General features: G+C 35.0%; 1 protein-coding gene across 9 annotated transcripts in view; it reads right to left on the bottom strand.

Annotated features, from left to right (window-relative positions):
• QKI (QKI, KH domain containing RNA binding) overlaps positions 1 to 26,542 on the bottom strand; it is a 143,590-nt gene that overhangs the window by 33,157 nt on the left and 83,891 nt on the right. For all 9 annotated transcript variants that reach the window (XR_004476378.2, XM_004278864.4, XM_012536412.3 and 6 more), the window contains exon 4: positions 8,013 to 8,156. Coding sequence is in view for 8 of the 9 variants with exons in the window: in XM_004278864.4 (XP_004278912.1) it covers positions 8,013 to 8,156 (144 nt within the window). In the remaining variant the exon portion in view is untranslated. The remainder of the gene's footprint in view (positions 1 to 8,012; positions 8,157 to 26,542) is intronic.

Below are 26,542 nucleotides of genomic sequence, written 5' to 3' on the forward strand. Positions count from 1 at the left end.
ATGATGAAACAGTATTCTTTTCCAACGAAACAGAATGAGAATTAATTGAAAGAGGGATGGCACCTGATACCGGAGACGGTAGATGTACTCCCACAGTGAGTGAGTGAGGAGGGGTGGGGGGACGGAGATACTTGTATACACGTTATTTTTTTAAGTAACATTAAGTGGTTTACAATTTTCTTATTTATTATGCCGCTGTAAGCAAAAAGGTATATTGGTGAGATCATGGACTAGCAATTAGGGCGCCTTTTGCAGTTAGGGACAGAATCACTTTCTTTTGGCATGGTGCCTCCTGTGACCAGGAATGAGCTTGTAACTGGCATGGCCAATGATGTAGCTAAGGTAATCAACCATACAACATAAAGAAAAAGAGAAGAAATGAGGGAACATGTGTCTTGCACTTTCACATAACTAAAATAATAATTTTTACCTTTACAAAGTCCTTCTAAGGCAAGTAAGCAACAATAACCCAATTTTACATATAAGAAAATAAAAGTTCTGAGTTTAAGTGACAGTCCCTGACCATGCATGATTTGTGCAATCCTACTGCATTTGTTACCACTCTAATGACTTGAAATGCACAACTCTCCACCTCTAAAATGCATATACACTAATCCCCTCTGTCTCTAGGAACTTTGTACCTTGAAGTTCCAGCTCAAGTCTCACCCACCTATGTGAAATCTTCTCCCCTAAATACCCCAGTCCACTGTGACATCTTCCTGTAAACCTCTATAACATCTTCTTGAACACTGATTGCCACCTATATACTGCTTGTTACTATCGCTCTAGAAAATGTGCTGCATTAAATAATTGGCATTTGGGGGGGAGGGGGAGACAAAGACTTCAAAATTAAAACAAGGGGAAAGTTGCCATTACATAAAATGAAGAGTGAAATCTTTTAATGATGCCAAACTGTTCATATAGGTTATGTAAGCTATACATACATACACGTACACATGTGCACACATCAAATTAGTCTGCCATTTCAGTGCCTTCAAGGAGAACACGCTAGTATGCATAAATATTATTACAACGAATGAATGGAGATCTTTACACATCTCTTTTAGTAATTAACAAAAATAGGGGGAAAATGGATAAGGACAGAAGAACTGAACATTTTCAACCACCTTCATCTAAATGACATTTATAAAACACATATCCAACTACTGCAGAATACATGTGCTTTTAAGTGTAAAAGGGATATTCACCAAAACAGACAATGTGATGCAATATAAAAAGTCCTAATTAGATGCAAAGAGAGTGAAATCTTACAGAAAACATTTTCTGAGAAGAACAGAATTAAGTTAGAAATCAGTCACAATAAGATAAATTTAAAAGTCCCAAATATTTGGAAACATCTGGAAATAACCCATAGGTCAAAGAAGAAATCATGAAAAAAATTAGAAAATACTGTGAAGTGAATAGTAATAAAAATACAGCATAATATTATATTTGAGATGCAGGTAAAGCATTATTCAGAGAGAAAATTTTTAGTATAAACAAAAGGTCTTAAGTCACTAATCTTCTACCTTTAAGAAGCTGCGAAAATAAGGTTAAACCCTAATAAAGTAGAAAGAATATATAAAAGCAGAAATCAATGAAACAGAAAAGGAATAAATAGAGAAAAATCAACAAAACCAAAAACTGGTATGTAGCAGTAAAAGATGATTAAAATTAATAAAGCTCTAGAGCTGGACCGATCAAAAAAAAAAAGGAAGTCACAAATTACTAACATAATGAATGAAAGCAAGGACACTACTACAGATCCTACATACCTTAAAAAGATAAAAAGGGAATATTATGATCAACTTCATGATAAAAAGTTTAACTTAGATGACAAAGACAAATTCCTTGAAAAATACAAAAAAAAGAAAAAAAATTTAAGTTCTATATTTATGAATGAAATGGGATTTGTAATTAAAAGCCTTTCCACAAAACCACAAGACAAAGGCAAGCCACAGATTAGAATATCTGTCCAATAATGGATGTATTCCCAATATATATAAAGAACTGTTTTAATAGTAAAAAAAAAAAAAAGACAATAAAGAATGATAGAAAGACTTAAAGATGCTTCATCAAAGAAGATATATGATTTCTCAAGCAGCACATGAAAAGATGCTCCACATCACTTGTATTCAGAGAAATAAAAATTAAAACTTCAACAGGTGAAAGGATAAACAAACTGTGGCTTATGTATTCAAATGGAATACTAATTATCAATAAAAAGGAACAACCCACTGACACATATAACAGCATGGAGGAACCTCAAAAAAGCCACGCCACATGAAAGACAGGCACAAAAAATGAAATCTAGAAAAGGCAAACTCATCTAAAGTAGGTAAATTCATAAAACCAGAGAGTAGAATGGTGGTTGTCAGGTGCTGGGGGAAGGGAGGGGTGGTAGGGGAAATGGGGTGATGTCCATAAAAAGGTACAAACTCTCAGTTATGAGATGAGTAAGTTCTGGGGGTCAAAGGTACAGCGTGGTGGTTACAGTTAATAACACTGTACACTTGAAATTTACTAAGAGAGTAGATCATACAAATAAACTAACTATGTGGGATGATGAATGTGTTAATTAACTTGATTGTGATAATCATTTCACAATGTATAGATGTATATCAAATCATCACATTGTACACCTTAAAAAAAAAGCACTTGTACATCCTAAATATAAACAATTTTTATTTGTCAATCTTATACCAATAAGGCTGGGGGGAAAAAATAAAGTTTTTAGATCATAATAGAAAAAAAGGCAAAACTAACCCCAGTTGTTGCCTGGGGGCATGGGGGGGTAGTTAATTGATAGCAAAGCGGTAAGAGAAAACTTTTTGGCATGATGGAAATCTTGACTGTGGAAGTGGCTGTTAGTGTATACAGTTGTCAAGGGCCAAACTGTACATTTCAAATGAATGAGTTTTTATTTTATGCGTAAAAAAAAGGAAAAAATTCCTCAAGAAGCACCTCTTCTTCCTTCTTGTCTTCAAATGACTATTCTTCAGCATTAAAAAGACAGCTCCTATGTATTTAAATCATGAGTTTCCAGATTATTTCTCAAACAGGTATCTCTATAACGCTAGATGTGAATACACTCTCAGAACAAAAATTCTGATGGTCAATTAAATTTGGAAATGGTTTCTACCAGAGGTTCACAATACTTACTAGCATATTAAAGGCTTCCTTTACCCCAAATACCTATGAAAAGTATCTCATGAAATACAGTTAGGGAAATGGCATTGCCTAAATATTAAAGATCTTGCCGTAAATAATTTTCTGTACCCCTAGTGTTCTAAAATACAGCCAACCTGGAATAAGTATTTGTTAATCTGAACAGAATACTAGAATAGCTACACTTGGATAGCCAACAGGCATCTCAAATTTACTAGATCCAAAACTGAGTTCCAAGTAATCGCTTCAAAATCTGTTCCTAACATATCCTTCATCAAGGTAACAGCAATTATATCCTTCCAGTTGTTCAGGCTAAAAATCTTGGTGTCATCCTTGATGCCTTGCTTTCTAACATCCCACAGACAATCCATTAGCAAAACCTGCCAGTTTCACTGTAAAAATATGCTCACAATCAGACCATGACTCACCGCTATGGCTACACTGGCCCAACCCATCATCACCTCTCGTCTGAATTAATGCAATGGTCCAGGAATTGGCAAACTTCTTCTGTAATAAGCCAGACAGTAAATGGCTTTTCCGGGCATATGGTCTCTGTGGCAGTTACTCAACTCACCACTGGAGCGCAGAAGCAGCCACAGACAACACGTAAATGAATAAGCATAAGCATGGCTGTGTTTCAATAAAACTTGTCAGACAATGCAATTTGAATTTCATATAATTTTCACATTTCATGATATATTCTTCTTCTCCAAATATTATTATTCTGATTTTTTTCCCCAGCCGTTAAAAAATGTAAAAACCATTCTTAGCTCATGGGCTATTCAAACACAGGTGGGAGGCTGGATTTGGCCCATGGGCCATAATTTGCAGACTCCTACAAGAGCTTCCTTTCTTTCACCTTGTGTTCTTTATTCTGTTTTAAACAGAGCAGGCCAGCAATCCTTATAGAATATTAATCAGATTATGTCATTCATTCCCCTCTCCTTAAGCACTCCAATGGTTTCACCCATTCTAGACTAAAAGCTGAAGTCCTTAAAATGGTTAACAAGGGCCTGCACAATAACTAATCAATTGTCCTAATATGTACATGAGAATATTAAGACCAAATTAATTAAAAGCAGGTTTAGATACTCTGTTACAAAAGGCAAAAGAAATGGGAATTTATAGCATATTACAGTATCAGTGTAGCAAGAATAAAGGAAACAAAAACATCTGATGACAGAATTGGCAAATGAGTAAATTAATTTAATATACAAGCTCTCTGTACGGATCAAATCTATGTTAAAGTGATTTGAATATACAAAGATAAGAAGTCATAATTTCCCAAAATTCTGTATATTTGTAAGCACATTAGGTAAATGCTAAGCAAAGACTGTAAGAAGTTCAGCCAAGAAATTTAACAGCCCAGTTTATTTTGAAAGGCTCACAGGAAAAGTGTGAGAATTATGATGTGAATAAGAACAAGCATTAAAATGTCATCTGAAGGAAGTTTTCTAATTATAATAAACCAGTTCAACACACATGTCTAAAAGCCTAAGGTTTAGATATATAAAATTAGTAAATAAATAATCTACTAAAAATACCATTTGTCTAATTATGAAGTAATTTATCATAGGGTTATATAAAATTAGTAACTGCATCATAGAAGTTTAATTAAAGAAACAAAAATTTATAGGAAAGCATATAGCAGCACATTGCAATTCGGCCTAATAACAAACAAAAATGATCAACATATCCTGTCTTAAATATTTAGCTAAAATTAGGAAATAGTCGATATTGTAAAACTCCATAAATATCATAAAAGCTAGTTTTTCCACGCAATTAACTTTTAGAACAAAGCAGTTACATAAAACCAGAAATCACAAATGCAGAATCACAAATCCCTAATAATTCCAAGTAACACTAATTTCCTTATAGGGTTCACTTAAAATGAGAAGGCTATTACCGTATCAAATCTTGACATGATTGTTTCTTCCTATATAACCTTTGCTTAATGTTCTACCTATATACTCAGTAAAATTCTACCAGTTTGAGGATTTCCCCATAATCTTTTTAGGAGGAATAATGTTTTTTCACTCATTTCCTTATACTGCATCCTAGTACTTCAAAAGTCTTTCTCCCATTTATAAGCTAACTTGGAGAGAACCAATACTTACAATACATGTGAAATTTTACTTTATACTTATATGAAGCCATCAAAAGTCCTAAAATTAATTATTTCATAAACATTTTCCTTCTCTGACTTTAAAATTTTTACAACTACCCATACTTTGTTTACAATTAAGAGCCATTTCTTCAGTATACAATAAGGAATTTCAGAGCAGATAACTCACTTGTTACCCCACTTCCAGAGGAGTGAAATGGCAAGTCACTGATAATCTTTATATGATTTATTTAAAGAAAAAAAAAATCACTCGTACTAACTTATGAGAGAATGAACTGAATGGGTTAAGACTAAAAGTGAAAAGACAGGTTATTTTAACTGGGTTGGCAAGAATATATGTCTTCAAGAAATACTTTTGGAGATAGACTTATCAATACCTCAGCAGTTGGTCTCTGCCAAGGATGACCTAAGTCCCCAAAGATGAGCAAAATCAGGGCACTGCTCAACAGTCCTTTTCTATCAGTGAGTATGATTTGATTTTCACAAAATGTTTCACTGTACTTATGAGAGTATATTGAAGATCTCAAGAATGTAAGGAGGTATGGTTCAGATTTATGGAAATGAGATTAAACAACTGATTAACTGTACCTACAATGAAAAGGATATTTTTAGTAGATACTTGATGGTAACAGATTTAGACTTGCCAGACTAGTTATACTATATGTAACTAAAGAAATGACTCTTCTCTAGTTATGCATGGTTTATTCTGTGATTTAAGAAACAAAAGAGATTAAAATAAACGGATTACTGAAATCAAAGAAACATCTGAAATAAAAATGGTATTATCCAGGGTAAACAAGTTCGTGAGGTAAAACATTATGACTCTACAAATGAATGAAGTGTGATCATCTCAAAATCCCTATTACTTTTGCAGTGAAATTAGAAAATGCTAAGGTTTCTCTGAGTTCTTGTGCTTGCTGGAAAAATGGGGGGGAAAGAACTTACTTTGTAAGGTTGTTTTGAAACCCTAATTTGAATTTTAAAAGTTTGAACTCTAAACATTAAGTTATGTGTGGTGTTACGTAAACTGATGGAGACACATTCAAATCATCAAAATTATTAGAAAAATTAGAATTATGTCACAAGGAGCACAGCTACAACCTTAACCGAGATTTATTAGCCTTATCTCCAGATGTAAAATACAAAATGGAATATTTATTACATTTAATTATAAAATTTTAAATCAAGCACAAAGTCTACCAACTCTCCCCTCCACACCCCCAGGTCCCTTAAGCCAGGATTAGATCTTTTGCTATATAACATTAAACATAATAGGCACAAAAACATTAAACTACACACAACTCTCTTTCTACCTCTTTCCAGAAAAAAATTTATTCTACATGGATAGGTAAGAAACATTTATACTGAAATAATACAAAGGTAATCCCATACTTCAGCTATAAATTCATTCTGTAAATGATATGTAAACTGAATCAATATTCCCCACAGAAACAATATGAAACCAGGGATTGTGTACCTGTTCAAAATGTGATCATGAAGATTTAGAATTTTTGTTACAAAAAGCTAATGTAAAAACTCATCTAATATAAATATTTTTAAGAACCATGAGAATTATTATATTCACATTTTTGTGATTAAAGATTAAAAAATTTAGTAACACCCAGGGTTTGAGACTGTGTTGAGAAACAGGTATTTTCAGATAACATTGGCAGGACTACAAATTGGTACAAATTTTCTGGAAGGCAACTTAGAAACTTTAATATGAGTAAAGTACTAAAATTTAAAATGCACTTTATATGGAGTGGAGGATAAGATCACTGAAGATGAAGCAATAAAAGAACTGAGAGGCTAAGAGTACTGAAAGGATCATTTACATAAATAATGAAATCTTAGGGGAAAAAATTTCAACTCCTTTTTCTGTTGTCCCATTCTTTCTTGAACTTGAGCTAATCAGGCTTTTAAATCCACCATCCAAAAATCTGTTTGGCAAGGTCACCAATGACTACTACTTGCTAAATCCAATGGTTAACTCCCCATTCTTATCTTAATTGAACAATCTTCAGCAACAAACTTCTCTTGGCTTCCAGGACTCCACACTCCTGGTTTTCCTCCAGCCTCAGTGACTCCTCTCCTTGGGGTCTTTTCTTATGTCACCCTCCAAAATACCTTTTGGTGTCTTATCTACAATCCCTAAGTATGAACTTCAATAGTTTTTATTATCTTAGAAATATTAAGTGAGTTAAAAGTGTGAAAAGTGCTCAGAATGGTGCTTGGTACATTAGTAAAAGTTAGCTCTTATTTTTCTAAAAGAAAATCTTACCATATTATGGGAAAATTTCACTATGAAACATTAACCTTTATGTGGTAAACAATGATATATGCCAGGAGAGTACGTGGAACCCACAGACAACTCAAATAATGTGCTCCCACTAACACAGCTCACCCAACATAAGTATTAATTTGTACAGACTTCTGTACACCCATTACTTGCTTGCAATGAGAAACTGATCCAAAAAAATAGAGAAAGCTTTCATCACCCTACTTACTGATGACGCACCTACATTCCTACCCTATAACAGAGTGATGCAAAGGTAATAATACTTTTGAAAAAACAGGCCACTAATTGAGTTTGCTCCCCTCACAAGATTCCCTTCACAAAAAATAAACAGGGAACAGATTTTCCCATTTAAGGACTGGAGCTTAAATGTCTATGTTTGTCTATTACTCTATAGTAAATGATTTGGAAATTATTACTTACTGCAGGTACCAGTAATTTCTTCACCTCCTCAACGGCTCTCTTCAGTTTGATCTCTGCTCTGTTTTGAGCATCTTCCACAGTGATCAGTACATGTAAATCTTCATTGAGATGCTCCCAATTAGGCTTGCCTCGATTTTGCTCCTCCTAAAAAATTTACAAAGCATACTATTACAAATTTTTCTTTTCAAAGAGAGAGCACATCTTTCATGATAATAACCTGTTGCAATTATTAAGCTATGCTCACATTGTTTTGCTATGACATTATAAACCTTTTAAATTCTTCTCTTGGCAAAAAGCCTGAGTGTGAGACTACTGGGTATTGATAGCTAATTCAACAAATATTTGTTGAGCACCTACTATGTACCAAAAGCATGGAGCCAGATACTAAGAGTATAAGAGTGAACAAGGCAATCACAACCCCTGCAGTGCTCTTATGTACCAAGAAACTTATGTATAGTGTTATCCTCAGGTTATCATGAAAAGCGTGTTATCATTCCTATATTTTACTTATGAGTAAATACAAGGTCATCGAGGCTAATTTAAGCAAGTCACCTGTCAAGGTCAACTGACGAACACCTTGCCAATTCAGGAACTGAACCAATATTTTCATTCTAAAATTCACCAATTTTTCCATATCGTTACAACTACTTTTAATAACACTGGCTGAACTCAAGATTAGGAAAAAGTATTTTGCCAACAGACACTACTGTATAAGACAGATGCCATTTGTTTTAAGCATTTCAAGTAGTAATCATAGAACCATTTCATTGTAAAAGTAATCACAACAAGGAATAAATGCGAGAATAGTCTTAACTGTATTTCTAACAGACCTTACTTTGAAAACAGTGAACTGTACAGTTACTCTTTAACCATACCATCTTAAATACTAGTTTTAGTAGAGAACATCTACGTTTCATTTCCTTGGTATCTTCAACTGACTTAGTGAGCCCCAGGCTGAAAACACTGCCAAGCTATAGGGAGGTTTAGAAGTAGAGTTGGCCATTACTTCCCTTTCACCTAAGATATAATAACTTCAGAACCATTTCTTGCTTTAAGCTTTAGAGATAATATACAAATATATTTATAAATATTTCACAAATATAAATTCTTTAAAAATTAAAAACAATATAAATTTATAAATAAATATAAGAATGGTATAAATAAATGCATATGGTTCAGTGCCAGGTACCATACATAAACAATACCTGTTGTTGAACTTTCATCTTTAAAGATTACTATTTACTGAACGGTGAGATTCCAATCAAAGAAAATAAAACTGGTATTAAAAAACAGCTTTCTACTACAACTCATATGTTTGCAGATGCCATACTAGGAAAAAATCTATGGAACTCAGCCAATAGGGATAGAAATAAGTTCTTAAAGTATACGCTTCTGCCTCTATTTTCTGTTAATACCATTAGTATGAAAATGCACCCAAATGTTGTGAGGGGAAACGAGAAACAAAACAAAGCACACCAACCTATGGTAGGCCATCTATGTGTTCCCAAGGAGTAAACTCAGAGATACCACAGTATGCTCACAGGGGTACCACGGGGGTACTTGAAATTTCAAGGGAAACAGCAATAGTTGATGCCTGTCAGATACCATGCAAACTTCTAGCTCAAAATACTGGACTTTATCAATATTAGATCACGTTATATTCCTTGTGATGATGTCTTATCTTTGTGATGCTAGGTTTTCAGTGGTTGCTGTAATAAAAAGCCAAGTCCATGCAAAACTCAATGTGGAACAGGAAAACAGGGTGGTAGTGTCCAATCTGATTCCCAGGTTTGAGAATGTGAACAGTGCCCAAGGGAAAACAAATCCCATTAATAAATAATGTGGCTATTTATAAATAAAATAAATTTTTTCAGTTTAAGTTGTTTTGATAAACTAAGTTGTTTGGAAGTAACTATTTAATAATAAGAAGAAAAACTACGAAGTATTTCTTTTCACCTAGGGGACACCATGAAAAACTGACAGACCTGAGGAGTCAATGAGTCAAGAAACTGGGAACGTCAGTCAGGGTTATCTGTGTGCCAAATATAAAATGTGTAGATGTACCTCTACTGTGGCAATAAAAACCAATTTTAAAATCCAGAGTTTAATTTTTATGTTGAAAACTGTTGACGATATTTTCTCACTAAAATTTGTATTTTATCAATTTTTTATAGATAAATTTTATAAAGTTCCTTGTGTGTGTGCGCGTGTGTGTATGTTTATATTTTAATGAACCTATAAGTGTCTCTATATCTGTACAAATAAGGGACGTCTCCTTCAGGCCAAGATAAAGTAACACGAACAAGACTCTCTTGCCTGAAACAACCAAAAAAAAAAAAACCAGGCAAAACAAAAGAAACATCAGTCCTCAAGTCTCTGGACCTCAGGCAATAGGACAGTGAGGCTGAGAGATGGGAAATCAATGAAGTAAGACCCATTACTGTCCCAGCTCCCTGGCCTGGGAATCTCTAGGCTGCAGCCCTGGGAACAGTGCCAGGCTGCCTCTCTGAGTTGAGACGACTAAGCTTAGGGTCTTGGGAGACCAAAGCAGCTAGAGCTCACCAAAAAGAATACTGGAAGGAGCTGCACAGAAAGAGAACTCTGGAGATCTGCACAAAGTTGACTCAAGTATTCAACTGAACACTGATCAGCGCCTATGTGGGAAGAAATACCAGAGGCCAGAGAAACAACTAGCCAAAGGATTCAAGGTAAAAGTGCCAGGTTCTCACACAGAGCCAGACGGGAAAGACTTCATGATATACAGACACTGGGTAAAGTACACAGAGGTCTTGCCTCAGTAGTGGAAAATAATTAGTCAGTAGTCCGAACACTGTTCCAAATACTGCCTAAATAAATCTTAAAAGCAAGATCTAAAAGGATCAAACTGTTTCCAATTTAACTGTGTCCCAGAACAAAGCCCAAGAATAACTACAGGAATATGTCCCCCCAACAAGGTAAAATTCACACTATCTGGCATCTAATCAGAAATTAACAGGCAGGAACTTCCCTGGCGGTCCACTGGTTAAGACTTTGCCTTCCAATGCCCAGGGTGCAGGTTCAATCCCTGGCTGGGCAGCTAAGATCCCACATGCCTAGGGGCCAAAATACCAAAACATAAAACAGAAGCAATATTGTATCAAATTCAATAAGACTTTAAAAATGGTCATCAAAAAAAAAAAAAAAACTTAAAAAAAAATTAACAGGCAAAGGAGGAGAAAAATGAAACACATATAAGAAAAATCAATCAATCGAAATCAACCTAAAACTGACACAGATGTTATAATTAGTAGACAAAGACACTAAAAAGCATGTGTTTGTGGTATTATTAATGCATACAGATACTAATACAAGGACAACTGAGGAACATTTATAATCCAAAATATTTTAGAAAGGCCTAAGAATGAAAATTAAAATCTTAAGTGACTTGCCACAGAAATTTTTATACATGGGGAAGACAAAAGTCAGAGGATTTAAAAAGGAACGGATATTATTTGCATGACAGGAACAAAGAATAAAGCTGCAGTATAATTTGAATTGTGCTTTATCGGAGGAATAAATTTTTGAGTTGTACAACACCTTGGTAAATGATACTCTTAATAAATTCATCAACTTAGGTGCCTGTTAAAAATACAAAAATAGAAGAAAATTATACCTACCCTAATGTTTGCTTCAAAACAAACAGTTTTGCTTATGGTTTCGAAAACACTTATAGACAAAAAAGGTGAAACTAACGTAGTATCTAATAGTATCTAGTATGTAGTATAACTAATATCTAATGTAGTATCTAGTATAACTAATAATGTATCTAATGTAATTTTCACTCCTTCCTAAAATTCTTCTAAAACACTGTACGGTTTAAAATGCACAAAATCATAAGGAAGAAGAAAATGGGAAAGGAAACAATTTGGAAACTAGAAAGCAGATGGCTAAGTAGTCAGGGACTTAGCTAGCTAGCCCAGGCAAGAAGAAACCAACTTATACTTAGAGCCTCCATAAAGGCTTAGGAAATTGGCAGCAGTAAAAGTCGGGGGTGAGGGTGGGGCTAAGACTGGAAAACTGAAGGAACAGCTGAATCTCCGCATCCCCTTATCCTTAAACTAAAGCTGGCTATCTAGCACTCCCTAATTTCTAGCAAAAGGCTAGAAATGTATTCCTAAAGAGTTCCACTTTCTAGAACTGGGTTTTGATGGGCAGCTGACAGGATCATTTACACAGTGAAGGCTGAGGTATCCAGTCTTTTCTCCCACTCCACACCCAGAATGAGGACAGCCAGCCCACACACTGGGGGCAAGAAACTGGAAGACCTTTCTCTGGAAAGTCTGGCCAACCCAACAACAGGAAACCACCTGAAGAAAACAATCACTGGGCAGTGAGAAGAAAAACTCAAAAAGACTCAGAGAGTTAAGAGAAGATACTGCATCCCTGAAACAAGTAAAAAATGCTATGAAAAGAATTCAAAACATAAAAAGGAACTCTTGAAACTTAAATATGATAGTAAAAATAAAAAACGTTGATAGAGGGGTTTGAAGATAAAAACTGAATTCTCCCTCCACGTAGCAGCAAAGACAGAGATGGAAAACAGCGGAGAAAGAGTATAAAAATTAGAGAACTAGTCCAAGAGGTCCAAAAACTGAATTACTGATGTCTCACCAAGAAAAAGGAAGCAGGAGAAAAATCATCAACGTATTACATACTTTTAAAACAAAACTGAATGATAAGAGCTTCCAAATGGAAAGGGCCCCATGAGTTCTCACACAATGAAAGAGTGAGATGAAAACTAAAAGTTAACTAGTAGCAAGGTAAGCACAAAATGCAGCAATAGAGAATAAATACCTAAAGAATCTCTTCAAGAGTAAGAAGTGACTGTGGGTGGTGCTGGCTGTTAGCAGAGGATGTTTTCTACATCAGGCTCTACAGAATTACATATTTTTAATCTATGAGCATATTAAACTTCATTTTAAAAAAGGTTTTAAGATCATTCCACTCAGAAGCCACTTTTATACAACTGTGGACCATTCTAACTCAGGAAGAGTTAATGCCTTTAACAGTGAGTTTGAGCCTAGTAATTATTCACTACAAATATAAGTTCTCCCTGTATTTTCTTTCTGTTTCTTAAACAGATAATAAAGGCAACCTGGAATTGGCAAACACTACAGAAGTCAATAAAACATATCCATAAAGGTTCTCTTTCAGCTATAAACAAACAAGAGATAGAGTAAGATTATAGGGTATCTACTTCTATATCCCAGAATACCTGCAGTAAGAATCTACTCCCCAAATTTCTCACTTTAATAAATAATTTGGGACAAAGAAAAGGATGAAATGAAGCAGAGAGGACTGACGGCAAAATGGAGATACACCAAATATGGTCTTGGAGATACACCAAATATGGTGTATCTCCTAGAAACTGTGGTTGAGGCATTAATTTATTTTTACTGTCATATTTCAAATAGTATTTCAGGAATAAACAGCTGAGAAACTGATGTGGAAAAAACAGCTCATTACAAATTATTTTAATTTCTGTTTTACAGTCACCAAAAGCATTTTATATAATGTGCCACCAAATCTTCAGCAATAAATAATAATACGGGTTTTTTTGTATCCACTTATTCGCAAATTTACATTTCCAGCACAGTCCTTATTTCTAGACCTCCAAATTCAACTGCCAACTTGACATGTGTGTGTCACTGTCTCCAAAGCACTCTCAACTCACCATGTTCAGCTCATTACCTCCCTTCTGCAAACTAGTCCCCAATTATGTCTCAGCTATTATTGACCCTGAATGAGTTTTCTGAGTCAGTGTGAAGTTTTAATACTTGAGGACAAAGACCAATTGGTTTTGAAGAAAGTCTGAAATGCAGTTATCAGCTTTCTTTTGCCTTGACAGAGAGGCTGCTGTACATTCACCCATTCATTTCAATCCATACTAACTTCAGGTGCCATTTCTCGCTTACATTCACTCCACGCTGTCAATAAATTGGCCTATTCACAAACATGGATCCTGATACCCACAACTTCATGCAATTTATCACTTACGTCCAGAATGCTTTCTTTAATATTTACTTTTATTTATCCTTTGCTCTAAGTGTGTCATACTATAACTGATAGCTATCTGTGCATTGTCTTTAGCTATCAGATTTACTGAATTGAACGACTGTGCTTTTATTATTGGGGAGCATCACTGAAATCAAACACCAAACTGTTTCCCCACAGTGCTCTCCTGTATTCATTATTACTGTGTCTGCCTATATAAGCCTCCAGTCTCCCTTGATCATTTATCTTTGTTTCTGGGCCTGCTTCTTTTTGACCTCCTATTTAAGTTGCCAGTTACATTTGAAAATCCTTACCCCTTATCTTTTATTCTTGTTCTCTTACTTCTCTTCTAGTCAACTCACTCAGACTCTCTAGCATAATGCTCATGAGCGCTGATTTTCATATCCCACAAGACAGTGCTGTTCCTTTATTCTATCAGCTCAATATTACCTTGTTTCAATATATCAGAAGAACGGAGTAAATAAGGGTCAGTCTTTTTACAACTGCAAGACTAAAGTTGTATCTTAATATAACAAATGATATAATATAGCAAAATGATAGCAAAGACAAGTTATTCATAAATAATTCCTGTGTTTAAAAAAAGTTCAAAGCTCAAAACTGATGACCTTGGTTTTTTTTTATTTAAGGGAGTCTGAAATGACAAGACAGCATTCAAGGAAATGGAATGTATCTTTATTTATTTAATAAGTTAAAGTTTAGTAGCATATAAAACAGCTCTATAATACCATTCCTAACTGATTATGAAACAGACGCATTTACCAATAATACTTTATTATGGTCTATATTCTTAGCAAATGTACTATAGAGAAATAAATGTCAAGTAGCTCTTAGTCTCTCACGTGATGATAAATAAATTCAGAAATGAAAATGATGCTGATACTACCCAAGCTTTCATTAAACACTTACTGTTTGTCGAGTACCACACTAAGCAATATAAACACATCACCTCACTCAGTCATCCTAACAGCCATAAGACTGAGGTCCTATAATTCTCACTAACATGTTAATGAGGAGGTTAAGGCCCATAAGGTTCGCCCAAGTCATACAGACAGGAAGTGTTCTATCAGGGAGAACATTAGAGCCTGCAACTCTCAACAACCAATTCCTAAAACATGACATCACCTACATGAGAGCCCTAAAATTAAGTAAATTGCCTTAAAATAGCATCATAAATTAGTGAAAGGGCCAGAAACAGAACACTGAAGTCTTGACTCTCTAGAAGTTTTTCTACTTCACCATTTTACCTTTAAACATTTTTTTATGTGGAATTTTAAGCACATCTTGTTCTCATAGAATTTTAGAGCTGGTAGGGAATTTGGATGCAGATAAAGAAACAGATTAATTATCTGGTAAATTTATTTAGTGTTTTTTTCCCAATTCCACATCATGTTCTCTGTCAATGAATTCCTGATAAAGTCACATGAAGAACAGTATCAACAACTGGCAGAGAAGTACCTGGTAAAACAGATTGCTCACACCTACAAATACACTTTTTACCCTAAATGAGAGAAATGCCTATCAAATTTCAATGACACAAAAATGATAAACCTGTGGCAACTTAATACACAATTCCTCCGCTCACTAAAATTTTCAATAGGGGAAAACGAAAATCTTGTCTTAATACACAATACATACATCCATTTCAGGGGACTTCGCTGGTGGCACAGTGGTTAAGAATCAGCCTGCCAGTGCAGGGGACACAGGTTCGAGCCTTGGTCTGGGAAGATCCCACATGTCGCGGAGCAACTAAGCTCGTGCACCTCAACTACTGAAGCCCACGTGCCTAGAGCCCGTGCTCTGCAATGAGAAGCCACCGCAATGAGAAGCCCGTGCACAGCAACGAAGAGTAGCCCCTGCTCGCCGCAACTAGAGAAAGCCCGCGTGCAGCAACGAAAACCCAATGCAGCCAAAAAAATAATAATAATAAACCTTAAAAAAAAAACCATCCATTTCATTTGCTGTATACAACGATATACAAATATTAAGTAAAAAAAATTCTCAAAATTTGAGAAACTACCTTTGTTTTTGATTAAAGCCAAAACAACAACAACCTCGAGTCACTGACCTCTGAAATTTAAAATTATGCTCTCATTACAATATCTGTTTGAACAACAAAGTAATTATAACATGAAGCATCAGAACACACTGATTGCCCCAACCCCTGCTGACAGACTCTTTTAATTATACATTTGTAGTCAGGCAAATGAGCACAAGACTTCTTCCCCTACTGTGCTCTTAATGTGAAAGTTCATAATCTAAAACCACCTAGAAAGGAATTCTAAAGTGTTACATATTTAAGCAAACCAAGGTTCCAATAACACACTTATGAATATATACATCTTAAGCCAAGTGATAAAGCCTAACATATAACTATCCCCAGTTGTACATACAATCTTAAATTAGTTTAAGAAACGTACATTGAGGAACATTTCTTAAAAGAGATTATACATAATTAAATTGCTCACTGACTCTAGTTATATAGTTGACTTCAAAAAAAATTTCAACTTGAATTTGAGTCCGTCAACCATCATGTTTTCAGAGCAAGTTATTTTCTAATAATATATAAAAATTAGAACACTTTTACATTCAGTTTGTGGAAATCATCATCTAGGAATGTCTTTATAGGCAGCAAGCATTCAACAAATGCTTATTAGCACAATGAAATATTTGCTAAATTCAAAGAACTTTTAAAGTTTTATGTCAAATATTTTCCAAGTTAATAACAAAAGGACTATTCTCAATATTCTTCCTCCATAAGAAACACCTAACTCCTACAAATATTGAAAAACTGTCACGTTAAGTCCTCATTCCAATTTTCATATATTAATTCCACTAATTTAATTGTAATTACTGTATTTTGAAACTCAACTTATGTATCACAAGTTATGGCCAAACTATGGCCAAATAATATTGGTCTGTCCCAATCATGACCAAAATTAGTAAACTTTCACTAGAGCAGAGCCACTTACAGTACCCATGACCATTTGGGAAGCTAAATATGATCTTAATAATGCCATAGTTAAGGCTGAAAAGACTGAACTAAATATATGCAAACAGTTTCCCATAAAAGGACAAAAATGATCAAGTGATTTCTAATTGCATTTCCCAGCAAGTTCAAATATCAATGGCTGCCTAATGCTTAAAAAGAAAAAGAGTGAACACTCTGTGACATAAATCACAGCAAGATCCTTTCTGACCTACCTCCTAGAGAAATGGAAATAAAAACAAAAATAAACAAATGGGACCTAATGAAACTTCAAAGCTTTTGCACAGCAAAGGAAACCATAAACAAGACCAAAAGACAACCCTCAGAATGGGAGAAAATATTTGCAAATGAAGCAACTGACAAAGGATTAATCTCCAAAATTTACAAGCAGCTCATGCAGCTCAATAACAAAAAAACAAACAACCCAATCCAAAAATGGGCAGAAGACCTAAATAGACATTTCTCCAAAGAAGATATACAGCTTGCCAACAAACACATGAAAGAATGCTCAACATCATTAATCATTAGAGAAATGCAAATCAAAACTACAATGAGATATCATCTCACACCAGTCAGAATGGCCATCATCAAAAAATCTAGAAACAGTAAATGCTGGAGAGGGTGTGGAGAAAAGGGAACACTCTTGCACTGCTGGTGGGAATGTGAATTGGTTCAGCCACTATGGAGAACAGTATGGAGGTTCCTTAAAAAACTACAAATAGAACTACCATATGACCCAGCAATCCCACTACTGGGCATATACCCTGAGAAAACCAAAATTCAAAAAGAGTCATGTACCAAAATGTTCATTGCAGCTCTATTTACAATAGCCCAGAGATGGAAACAACCTAAGTGCCCATCATCGGATGAATGGATAAAGAAGATGTGGCACATATATACAATGGAATATTATTCAGCCATAAAAAGAAACGAAATTGAGCTATTTGTAATGAGGTGGATAGACCTAGAGTCTGTCATACAGAGTGAAGTAAGTCAGAAAGAGAAAGACAAATACCGTATGCTAACACATATATATGGAATTTAAGGGAAAAAAAAAGTCATGAAGAACCTAGGGGTAAGACAGGAATAAAGACACAGACCTACTGGAGAACGGACTTGAGGATATGGGGAGGGGGAAGGGTGAGCTGTGACAGGGCGAGAGAGAGTCATGGACATATATACACTAACAAACGTAAGGTAGATAGCTAGTGGGAAGCAGCCGCATGGCACAGGGATATCGGCTCGGTGCTTTGTGACCGCCTGGAGGGGTGGGATAGGGAGGGTGGGAGGGAGGGAGATGCAAGAGGGAAGAGATATGGGAACATATGTATATGTACAACTGATTCACTTTGTTATAAAGCAGAAACTAACACACCACTGTAAAGCAATTATACCCCAATAAAGATGTTAAAAAAAAAAAAAAGAAAAAGAGCGAGAGTAAGAAGAACTGGCATGAAATCCTCTGGCAACTCTGGGCTGCGTTTCTGTCGCTAACAATCACTCATATAAAAGCAGTTACTGTCCATGGAAGCATGAAATGCTTCCACATATAGCATTAATAGAATCATTTCACTATTCATATGTGAAACCTTGTACTGGATCTTATTCATTCCCCCATCTAGCAGACATAAAAATTATTAAAGGCATAGAAAAACAACCATTTGTTTTAAAATGTGATGTTTTAAACTACTAAATTGAAACATTTACTTGTTGACAGCACACTTAGGAAAGAAGATTAAAAATAAAAAGGACTACCATTTCTACTTATGCCCGTTTTCTTTCCCAAGTCATCAAAAATCCAATTTCAGAAATCACCTCAACGAAAATTTCTCCAGGTTCTCTCAGACAGGATGTTTCCTAGATTCCCATTCTATCATTTGTTCTTTTGACTTAAGTCTTATGTACATTACTATCTAAAAAGCTCCAAGAAGTCTGGAATCACTCACCTCCCCTCTCTTTGCACTGACCACAATAAGTGCCCCATAACTATCCAATATTTACTAGATAGAGTACAGCATGAGATACAAAAATGAAGCCACAGCTAATATTATTATTAACAAAAAATAACATATATAGGGCTTTGTACTCAGCATTTTATATCCATAAAGTTAATCCTTTTTAAACCTTAGAGGTAGATATTATTATAATACCTATTTCTCATTCAAAAATGACAAACTAATGGGCAGAAACCTGACTTACTCAATGTCACTCAGCTATACTGACTTCAGATTATACACTTCTGCCTTAAAGACTTTACAACTAACAGTATGTTAAGAAGACAAGAAAGGTTAAATATTTAAAAAACAAAAAACCCAAAAAGATTACAATTATTTCACTCAAAACCGTAACAAGAAACAAGATGAACATTTTGACAAATCTACCTACAGGGTAACTTGCTGCCTCGAGCAAAAATCATCACCAGGTCTAGGCATGGTAACTTTAAGGAGACAGTAAGTGAATGGCAGCGCGTAGTTCACTGTCACAAACTTTCTCCTGAGGGAATTTATTCAGAAAGTAAAATCTATAGATATCCAAAACAAAACAATTATTTGTTTTAGAATACCTTTTTTAAAAAATTTATTTTCTTATCTATTTATTTTTGGCTGTGTTGGGTCTTCGTTGCTGCACACGGGCTTTCTCTAGTTGCGGCAAGCGGGGGCTGCTCTTGGTTCCAATGCGCAGGCTTCTCATTACGGTGGCTTCTCTTGTTGCAAAGCACAGGCTCTAGGTGCACGGGCTTCAGTAGTTGTGGCTCGCGGGCTCTAGAGCGCAGGCTCAGTAGTTGTGGCTCGCGGGATCTAGAGCGCAGGCTCAGTAGCTGTGGCGCACAGGCTTAGTGCTCCGCGGCATGTGGGATCTTCCCGGACCAGGGCTCAAACCTGTGTCCCTTGCATTGGCAGGCGGATTCTTAACAACTGCGCCACCCGGGAAGCCCTAGAATACCATTTTTAAATATGATTTTTAACATCCATTTGATGATAGTCTAAGGAATTTATGATATTACACTTACTAGCCACTTACTAGCTGTTTAATCGCAGGCAAAGTATCTGAACCTTGGTCTCCTCATCTGTAAAACAGAAGTAAGTTCTAAATGTGTTATGTTTGTATAGCACACAGAAGAGTAGCTACCATCTCATAATTGATGTCAGCATGGTTTGAACAGGCTTCTATTTAAAATCAAAGAGTAATAGAAGATTACAGGAAATGACATAAGTAGGAATATGGGAAAAGGAAGACTGAACAATAGCAAATAAAATAACATGACTAGAAGTTGTAATTTAGAAAAAAATTGGAAAAGTACTTTGGGGATAAAGAGTACTAGCTTAAGAAATCTATTTTTTAAATTAACTTAATCAATAAAAATATATTAAACATATTAAAACAAAATTATTTCAAAATATAATTTTTAGGATACAGAAGCTTAATAAAGATCCGCCTGTAATCTCTGAGGTTTCAGACTGAAGAACTCAGCTGATCAAAGCACTGGACTGCCTTCTATATAGGGTGTGGAATTGAAACAACATATAAAGGAGGATGACCACAGCTTCCCAGAAAGAGGAATAAGCCATGATTATTCCACGAGCTCTACAGAAAACAGACTAAGGGTAGTAAAAAGAATTTATAAAAATTTAATGAAATTGAAAAGTTCAAATACTTCTTCCATAATATTTTCCCAAGTCACCCCCTCTATGAGAATTCATCTCTCCCCCACTTTGCTTCCTTCCATAGAATTTTATGGCTTTATAATATACTTAATACTATAATATAGTCTTCTGCATCCGATATAGAATAATAAGCCTCAAGACAGCAAGACAGTTCTTTTTCTTTTCTGAATTACTCACAATGCATTTAAAAGTGCCTAAGTAAGAGTTTGGTACCTAACCAGTAGCTTAATATTCTTCTGTTCTTCCACCCTACACAGATCCGGACTTGCACTTCTTTTATGATATTTTTATCAGTTTCTCTCAAATATTTATCTGTGTATTTGTCTTATTTTATATGTATATATTCTATAAACTAAATGCTGTGTCATATACAAACATACTACTAGTTTCTCAACATATATGCATGCTACCATAATAAACACAGTACAAAGTCATTTAAAATGCATTATTAAATTCATAGTAGGCTTTTTATTTTTAATAAAGGTATTTGTTTTTAGCTGTGTTGGGTCTCCATCGCTGTGCGCAGGCTTTCTCTAGTTGCGGCGAGTGGGGGCTACTCTTCGTTGCAGTGTGCGTGCTTCTCACTGAAGTGGCTTCTCCTGTTGCAGAGCACAGGCTCCAGTATTTGTGACACTCGAGCTCAGTAGTTGTGGCTCATGGGCTTAGTTGCTCCGGTGGGATCTTCCCGGACCAGCGCTCGAACCCGTGTCCCCTGCACTGGCAGGCGGATTCTTAACCACTGCGCTAGCAGGGAAGTCCCCACAGTAGGCTTTTTTAACATCATTATGCATTTTCTTTACTCAACACATGGTAAACTACTGTCCTTATATGTTAGAAACCATTTCCCTAACTTATCTGGCAAAATGTTTTGTATATAGTAAGCACCACAGAAATATCTGGAATTAAATATTCCCTACCCCCCAAAAGTGAACAAGGTACATAATATAGTGAGGAAAGAACACAAACTTGAATGCCAGCCTTATTTCAGTACCATATTTCAGTTATCTCAGTAATAACCTTGACTAACTCATTCATATATTGATTTTTTCAATAAATATTTATCAACTTTTTCTACTATACAGAAGATACTTTCCTAGTGAACAAGGTTTATGACAGGTAACGGACAAACACGAAAGCTCTTGAAGAGCTTAGAGACTAGGAAGGAAGACAAACATAAAATAAGTAATAACAGAGTAACTACTTACACTTGAGATGAGTGACAGACATCAAAGTTCACTGTGCTATAAAACAGCATACTAAGCCTGACTGATGATATCTCATGAAATTCTATTTCCTCATTTGTAAAGGTTACAGGGTTGCAAGGATTAAATGAATGAAAGGGTGTTTAAGACAGTGACTATCTCACAGTACCTAATACTTCTGCTGTGTAAGCTGTGTAACTCCTACTACCCCTACTCCTTTCCTAAGTCTTCTTAAAAGATGGCTTTCCAGCTAACAGGGATTTCCCTTAAATCCACTGCGGGACTTCCTTCCTGATATTATGTTAACATAAATAACCATCAGGAAAGTCACAGTTCCTCAAATACAGAGCCTCAAAATTAAAGCCACAGTAAAAAACAGAAAAAATTATAATAATAAAATAAAATAAATTAGGAATTAATCAACAATTCCTCTAGATTAAAAAATACAGGTACCCACCCCCAAATACCTGGAATGTCATAATTCTTTTCTTGGTAGTGACCATCAACCTTGAGAAGTTTTAGAATTAAAATTAGAATAATAAAAGTAAATAAAACCCATGGTTAACAGTCTTTGTGTGTTTATCTAAAATATCTGTAACATTTAAAATTATCTGGCATATTTAAGTATCTTAAGTTTATCCTATTTCAACTAAAATAGATGTAGATGGGAACCCACCACACACCCCAGAAATTATAGGAGGGATGTGTCGGAAACATCCACATTTTAAAAAGCTCTACAAAGAGTTCTAATACACCGCCAGATAGTAGTAGGTATAATTACTGTGAATAGCATACCTCTACACTTCTTGGATAGCAATTTGGATGATACAATGTCTGACGGTGAGCAAAAATTCAATTCTGAATTATCCAAATGGTTAATGTATTATGAGCAAGGTTCTTTCTTCTCCTAATATTCCGAAGTGTTAATACATATTTCACATATCCATACTTCTCAGTGGATAAAAAGCAAAGATAACTTAACTTAACTGGAAGAACTAGGTGAATCCAGGGTTTCATGTTTTTCCTATATCATACTGCCTATCATCCAAAACCTATAAAAATCCAAGACTTTTCTTCTTTTATTAAAATTTGGCTACCAAGATATAAGAAATGATATCTTTCTTATAACCCTTCAGTATAATTCTATTAGCAAGACATAAGCATAAAAGTCATATGGTTAATTAATGCAGAACAGTATGTTATGTAATGCAATTTTCCTTTTAAAGATACCAACTACTTTCACTTCCTGTGGGTACTTCTGAAATATAACCAATCCAGAGTAAGACTCTGACATGTCAAAGATGTTAATAAATTGAAAACATCAAGATTACTCTTCAATGATGTTAGCATGACTTGAATGGGTTTCAACAGAGTCTGAATACAAGCAAGTATGAACACAACCAAGAGTACCATTTCAAACACTTGCATCTAATAGCTGGTAGTCAAGCTAAAAGAGGGTAGCTTTTAGAATTGTCTCTTACCTTTTTTCCCCACTCTACAGGGATTTTAATAGGCAAAAATAACTAAATGAATGCTTTCCTTCATGAATTACAGTTATGCATCCAACATTTATAATTTCCCTAAACCCTGTTTTTAAAAAAATCCTGAACTTTTGCCAACTAAAACCTGGCCTGTTACACTTAAGACTTTTTATTGTTACAAACTGTCACTTTTTATATATTTTATACATTATCCAATGTTATAACAGTTAATGCTCAAGTTAAAGGTTAACGATTTTATTGCTATTTTTACAATTTGAGCTAATTACCTGAAAATTCAACTATATCAGCCAAGAAAGGAATAATCTCTCAGCAGAATAAAAAATAAAACTTCAGATGTTTTATTTTCTTACTAGAAATCATTTCAAGCATGCTCAAGTTTTGTTTTCTTTATTAGAAATCATTTCAAGCATGCTCAAGTTTCAGAGATATGGAACTAAAGTGAAATTCTTAAATTCCTCTCCTTGTTATCAACTGACATCCATATAAGTGTATAATCAGAAACTATTTGCTTCAAAGTCTTAATAACAGCTTAAAAATGCTCCAGTGGAATAAAAGCAAAAATAAACAAATGGGACCTAACCAAACCTATAAGCTTTTGCTCTGCAAAGGAAACCATAAACAAAATGAAAAGATAACCTACGGAATGGGAGAAAATATTTGCAAATGATGCAACCAACAAGAGCTTAATTTCCAAAATATACAGACAGCTCATATAGCTCAAAATCAAAAAAACCGAACAACCCAATCAAAAGATGGGCAGAAGATCAAAATAGACATTTCTCCAAAAAAGACATCCAGATGGCCAACAGGCACATGAAAAGATGCTCAACATTACTAATTATTAGAGAAACGCAAATCAAAAACCACAAGGAGGTATCACCTCACACCGGTCAGAATGGCCATTATCAAAAAGAATACGTATAATAAATACTAGAGAGGATGTGGAGAAAAGGGAACCCTCCTATACTGCTAGTGGGAATGTAAACTGGAGCAGCCACTATGGATGACAGTATGGAGGTTCCTTAAAAACTAAAAATAGAGTTACTATCAATATTTATCAAGCAACCCCACTCCTGGGCATATATCTGGAAAAGATGAAAACTCTAATTTGAAAAGATACATGCACCCCAATGTTCACAGCAGCACTATTTACAATACCCAAGACGTGGAAGCAACCTAAGTGTCCATCGACAGATGAATGGATAAAGATGATGTGGGACACATACACACAATGGAATATTACTCAGCCATAAAAAAGAATGATATATTGCCATTTGAAGCAACATGGATGGACGCAGAGATTATCATACTAAATGAAGTAAGTCAGAGAAAGATAAATATAGTATGATATCACTTGTGAAATCTAAAAAAAGATACAAATGAACTTACTTACAAAACAGAAACAGACTCACAGACATAGAAAACTTATGGTTACCAAAGGGGAAAGGGGTGGGGGAGGGACAAACAGATACACATTACTGTATATAAAATAAACAACAAGGACTGACTGTATAGCACAGAGAACTATATTCAATATCTTGTAATAACCTATAATGGAAAAGAATGTGAAAAAGAATAATTATAACTGAGCACTTTGCTGTATACCTGAAACTAACACAACATTGTAAATCAACTATACTTCAATTAAAAAGAATATATATGTGTGTGTGTGTGTGTTTCATCAGTGACCAAGCAAATATTTTTCAGTGACCAAGGAAGAATACATTACTTGTCCACTAGTGATTAAAGACAGTAAGATGTGCTTGCACAGGACACCCAAGTCCACTCTCTTTCAGAATATCCTTGGCTCCAGTTCCTCTTAATTAAGGAACAGATGTAACAAATGTTATTCCCCATCTAAGTGAAATATGAATGCAGTGGAAAACACTTGCTCAGGTCTAAGACAAACTTTGTAACAACCATATGAATCACTGTAAAGCTTACGAATTAAGCTTACCATTAACAATTACTATGGTTAAGTTTGAGAACAAAGTTCAACTTAAATAATGCTAATAGTAATCATTACAACCACAGAAAACATGTTTTTGAAAATGACCACAGAAGTAAGTAAAAGACCCAAAACTGAACACAAATCTGACTCTTTCTCTCATGTCCCCTCTCCACTGTGCCATACTGGAAGCATCATCACTGAACCCATTCTCTTCTTAGGTCCACATGAAATGTGACATTATCTCCAAGGCCCCCTTTTTGTCAAGCTGTCTCAAGAGCTCTTTCATCTGAACTTCTCTAGCAGTCCTCTAGCTGTCCTAGTCATCTGATTCTTATTACTGACACATTTTGATAAGGCAACTCCATATCTCTATGTATCTCATCTTTTTATTTCTACTATGGGTGAGGTACTAATTTCTACTATGGTACTAATTTCTACTTAGGATTAGGATTCCTGCCTGACATGTCTTAAGAATATTCTTCACACTCAAATGTTTAGTTACTGAAATAAAAATTAATCTGGTGGGAAATGGGACAGAAAATATGAAGTTCAGTAAACGCCAACTCTATATAACAATGCTAGTTCAGCTAAGTTTATCTACAGAGCAGAACACGTACCAATAGATCTTCACACTGAACAGACAATCCGATGACTACTTTCATGCTACTCTAAAAATAAATACTAAATACTAAATAAATAAATAAATTTACACAGCCATTAAAAATGCAAGCCTCTGTAAACACCTATTGTATTTTGGACAGCTGGAAATGGCTGAATTGTTGTGGCCTCCCCAGGCTTACCTCGTTGGGTCTTCTTGCCAAAGTACAAAATTAACATTCTATGAAGACAAAATGAATTTACAAATCGATTTAACTCGATTTTCCTTGAAAAACAGAGTGTTTTTTCCTAATTGTTCCATGTTACAAGAACAACTGATTTTATTTTCAGCAGATAACAGAAACTACTACACAACAAATGGAACCCTAACCTTCAAAGTCTGAGTCTGCAGCTCATAAATTGCAAACAATTTATCTACATGTACAAATTTAACCTTAATGTTAACAGTTAACAACTTAAATTTATATCCCTTGCTCATATGCTTTAATGCCAACAACAATAACAAAGGCCTTCCTCCCAATAAAGTATAAAATACTCTCTTCCTTAACATAT

Source organism: Orcinus orca, chromosome 12 (genome assembly GCF_937001465.1).
Source record: "Orcinus orca chromosome 12, mOrcOrc1.1, whole genome shotgun sequence".
NCBI classification, from domain to species: domain Eukaryota; kingdom Metazoa; phylum Chordata; class Mammalia; order Artiodactyla; family Delphinidae; genus Orcinus; species Orcinus orca.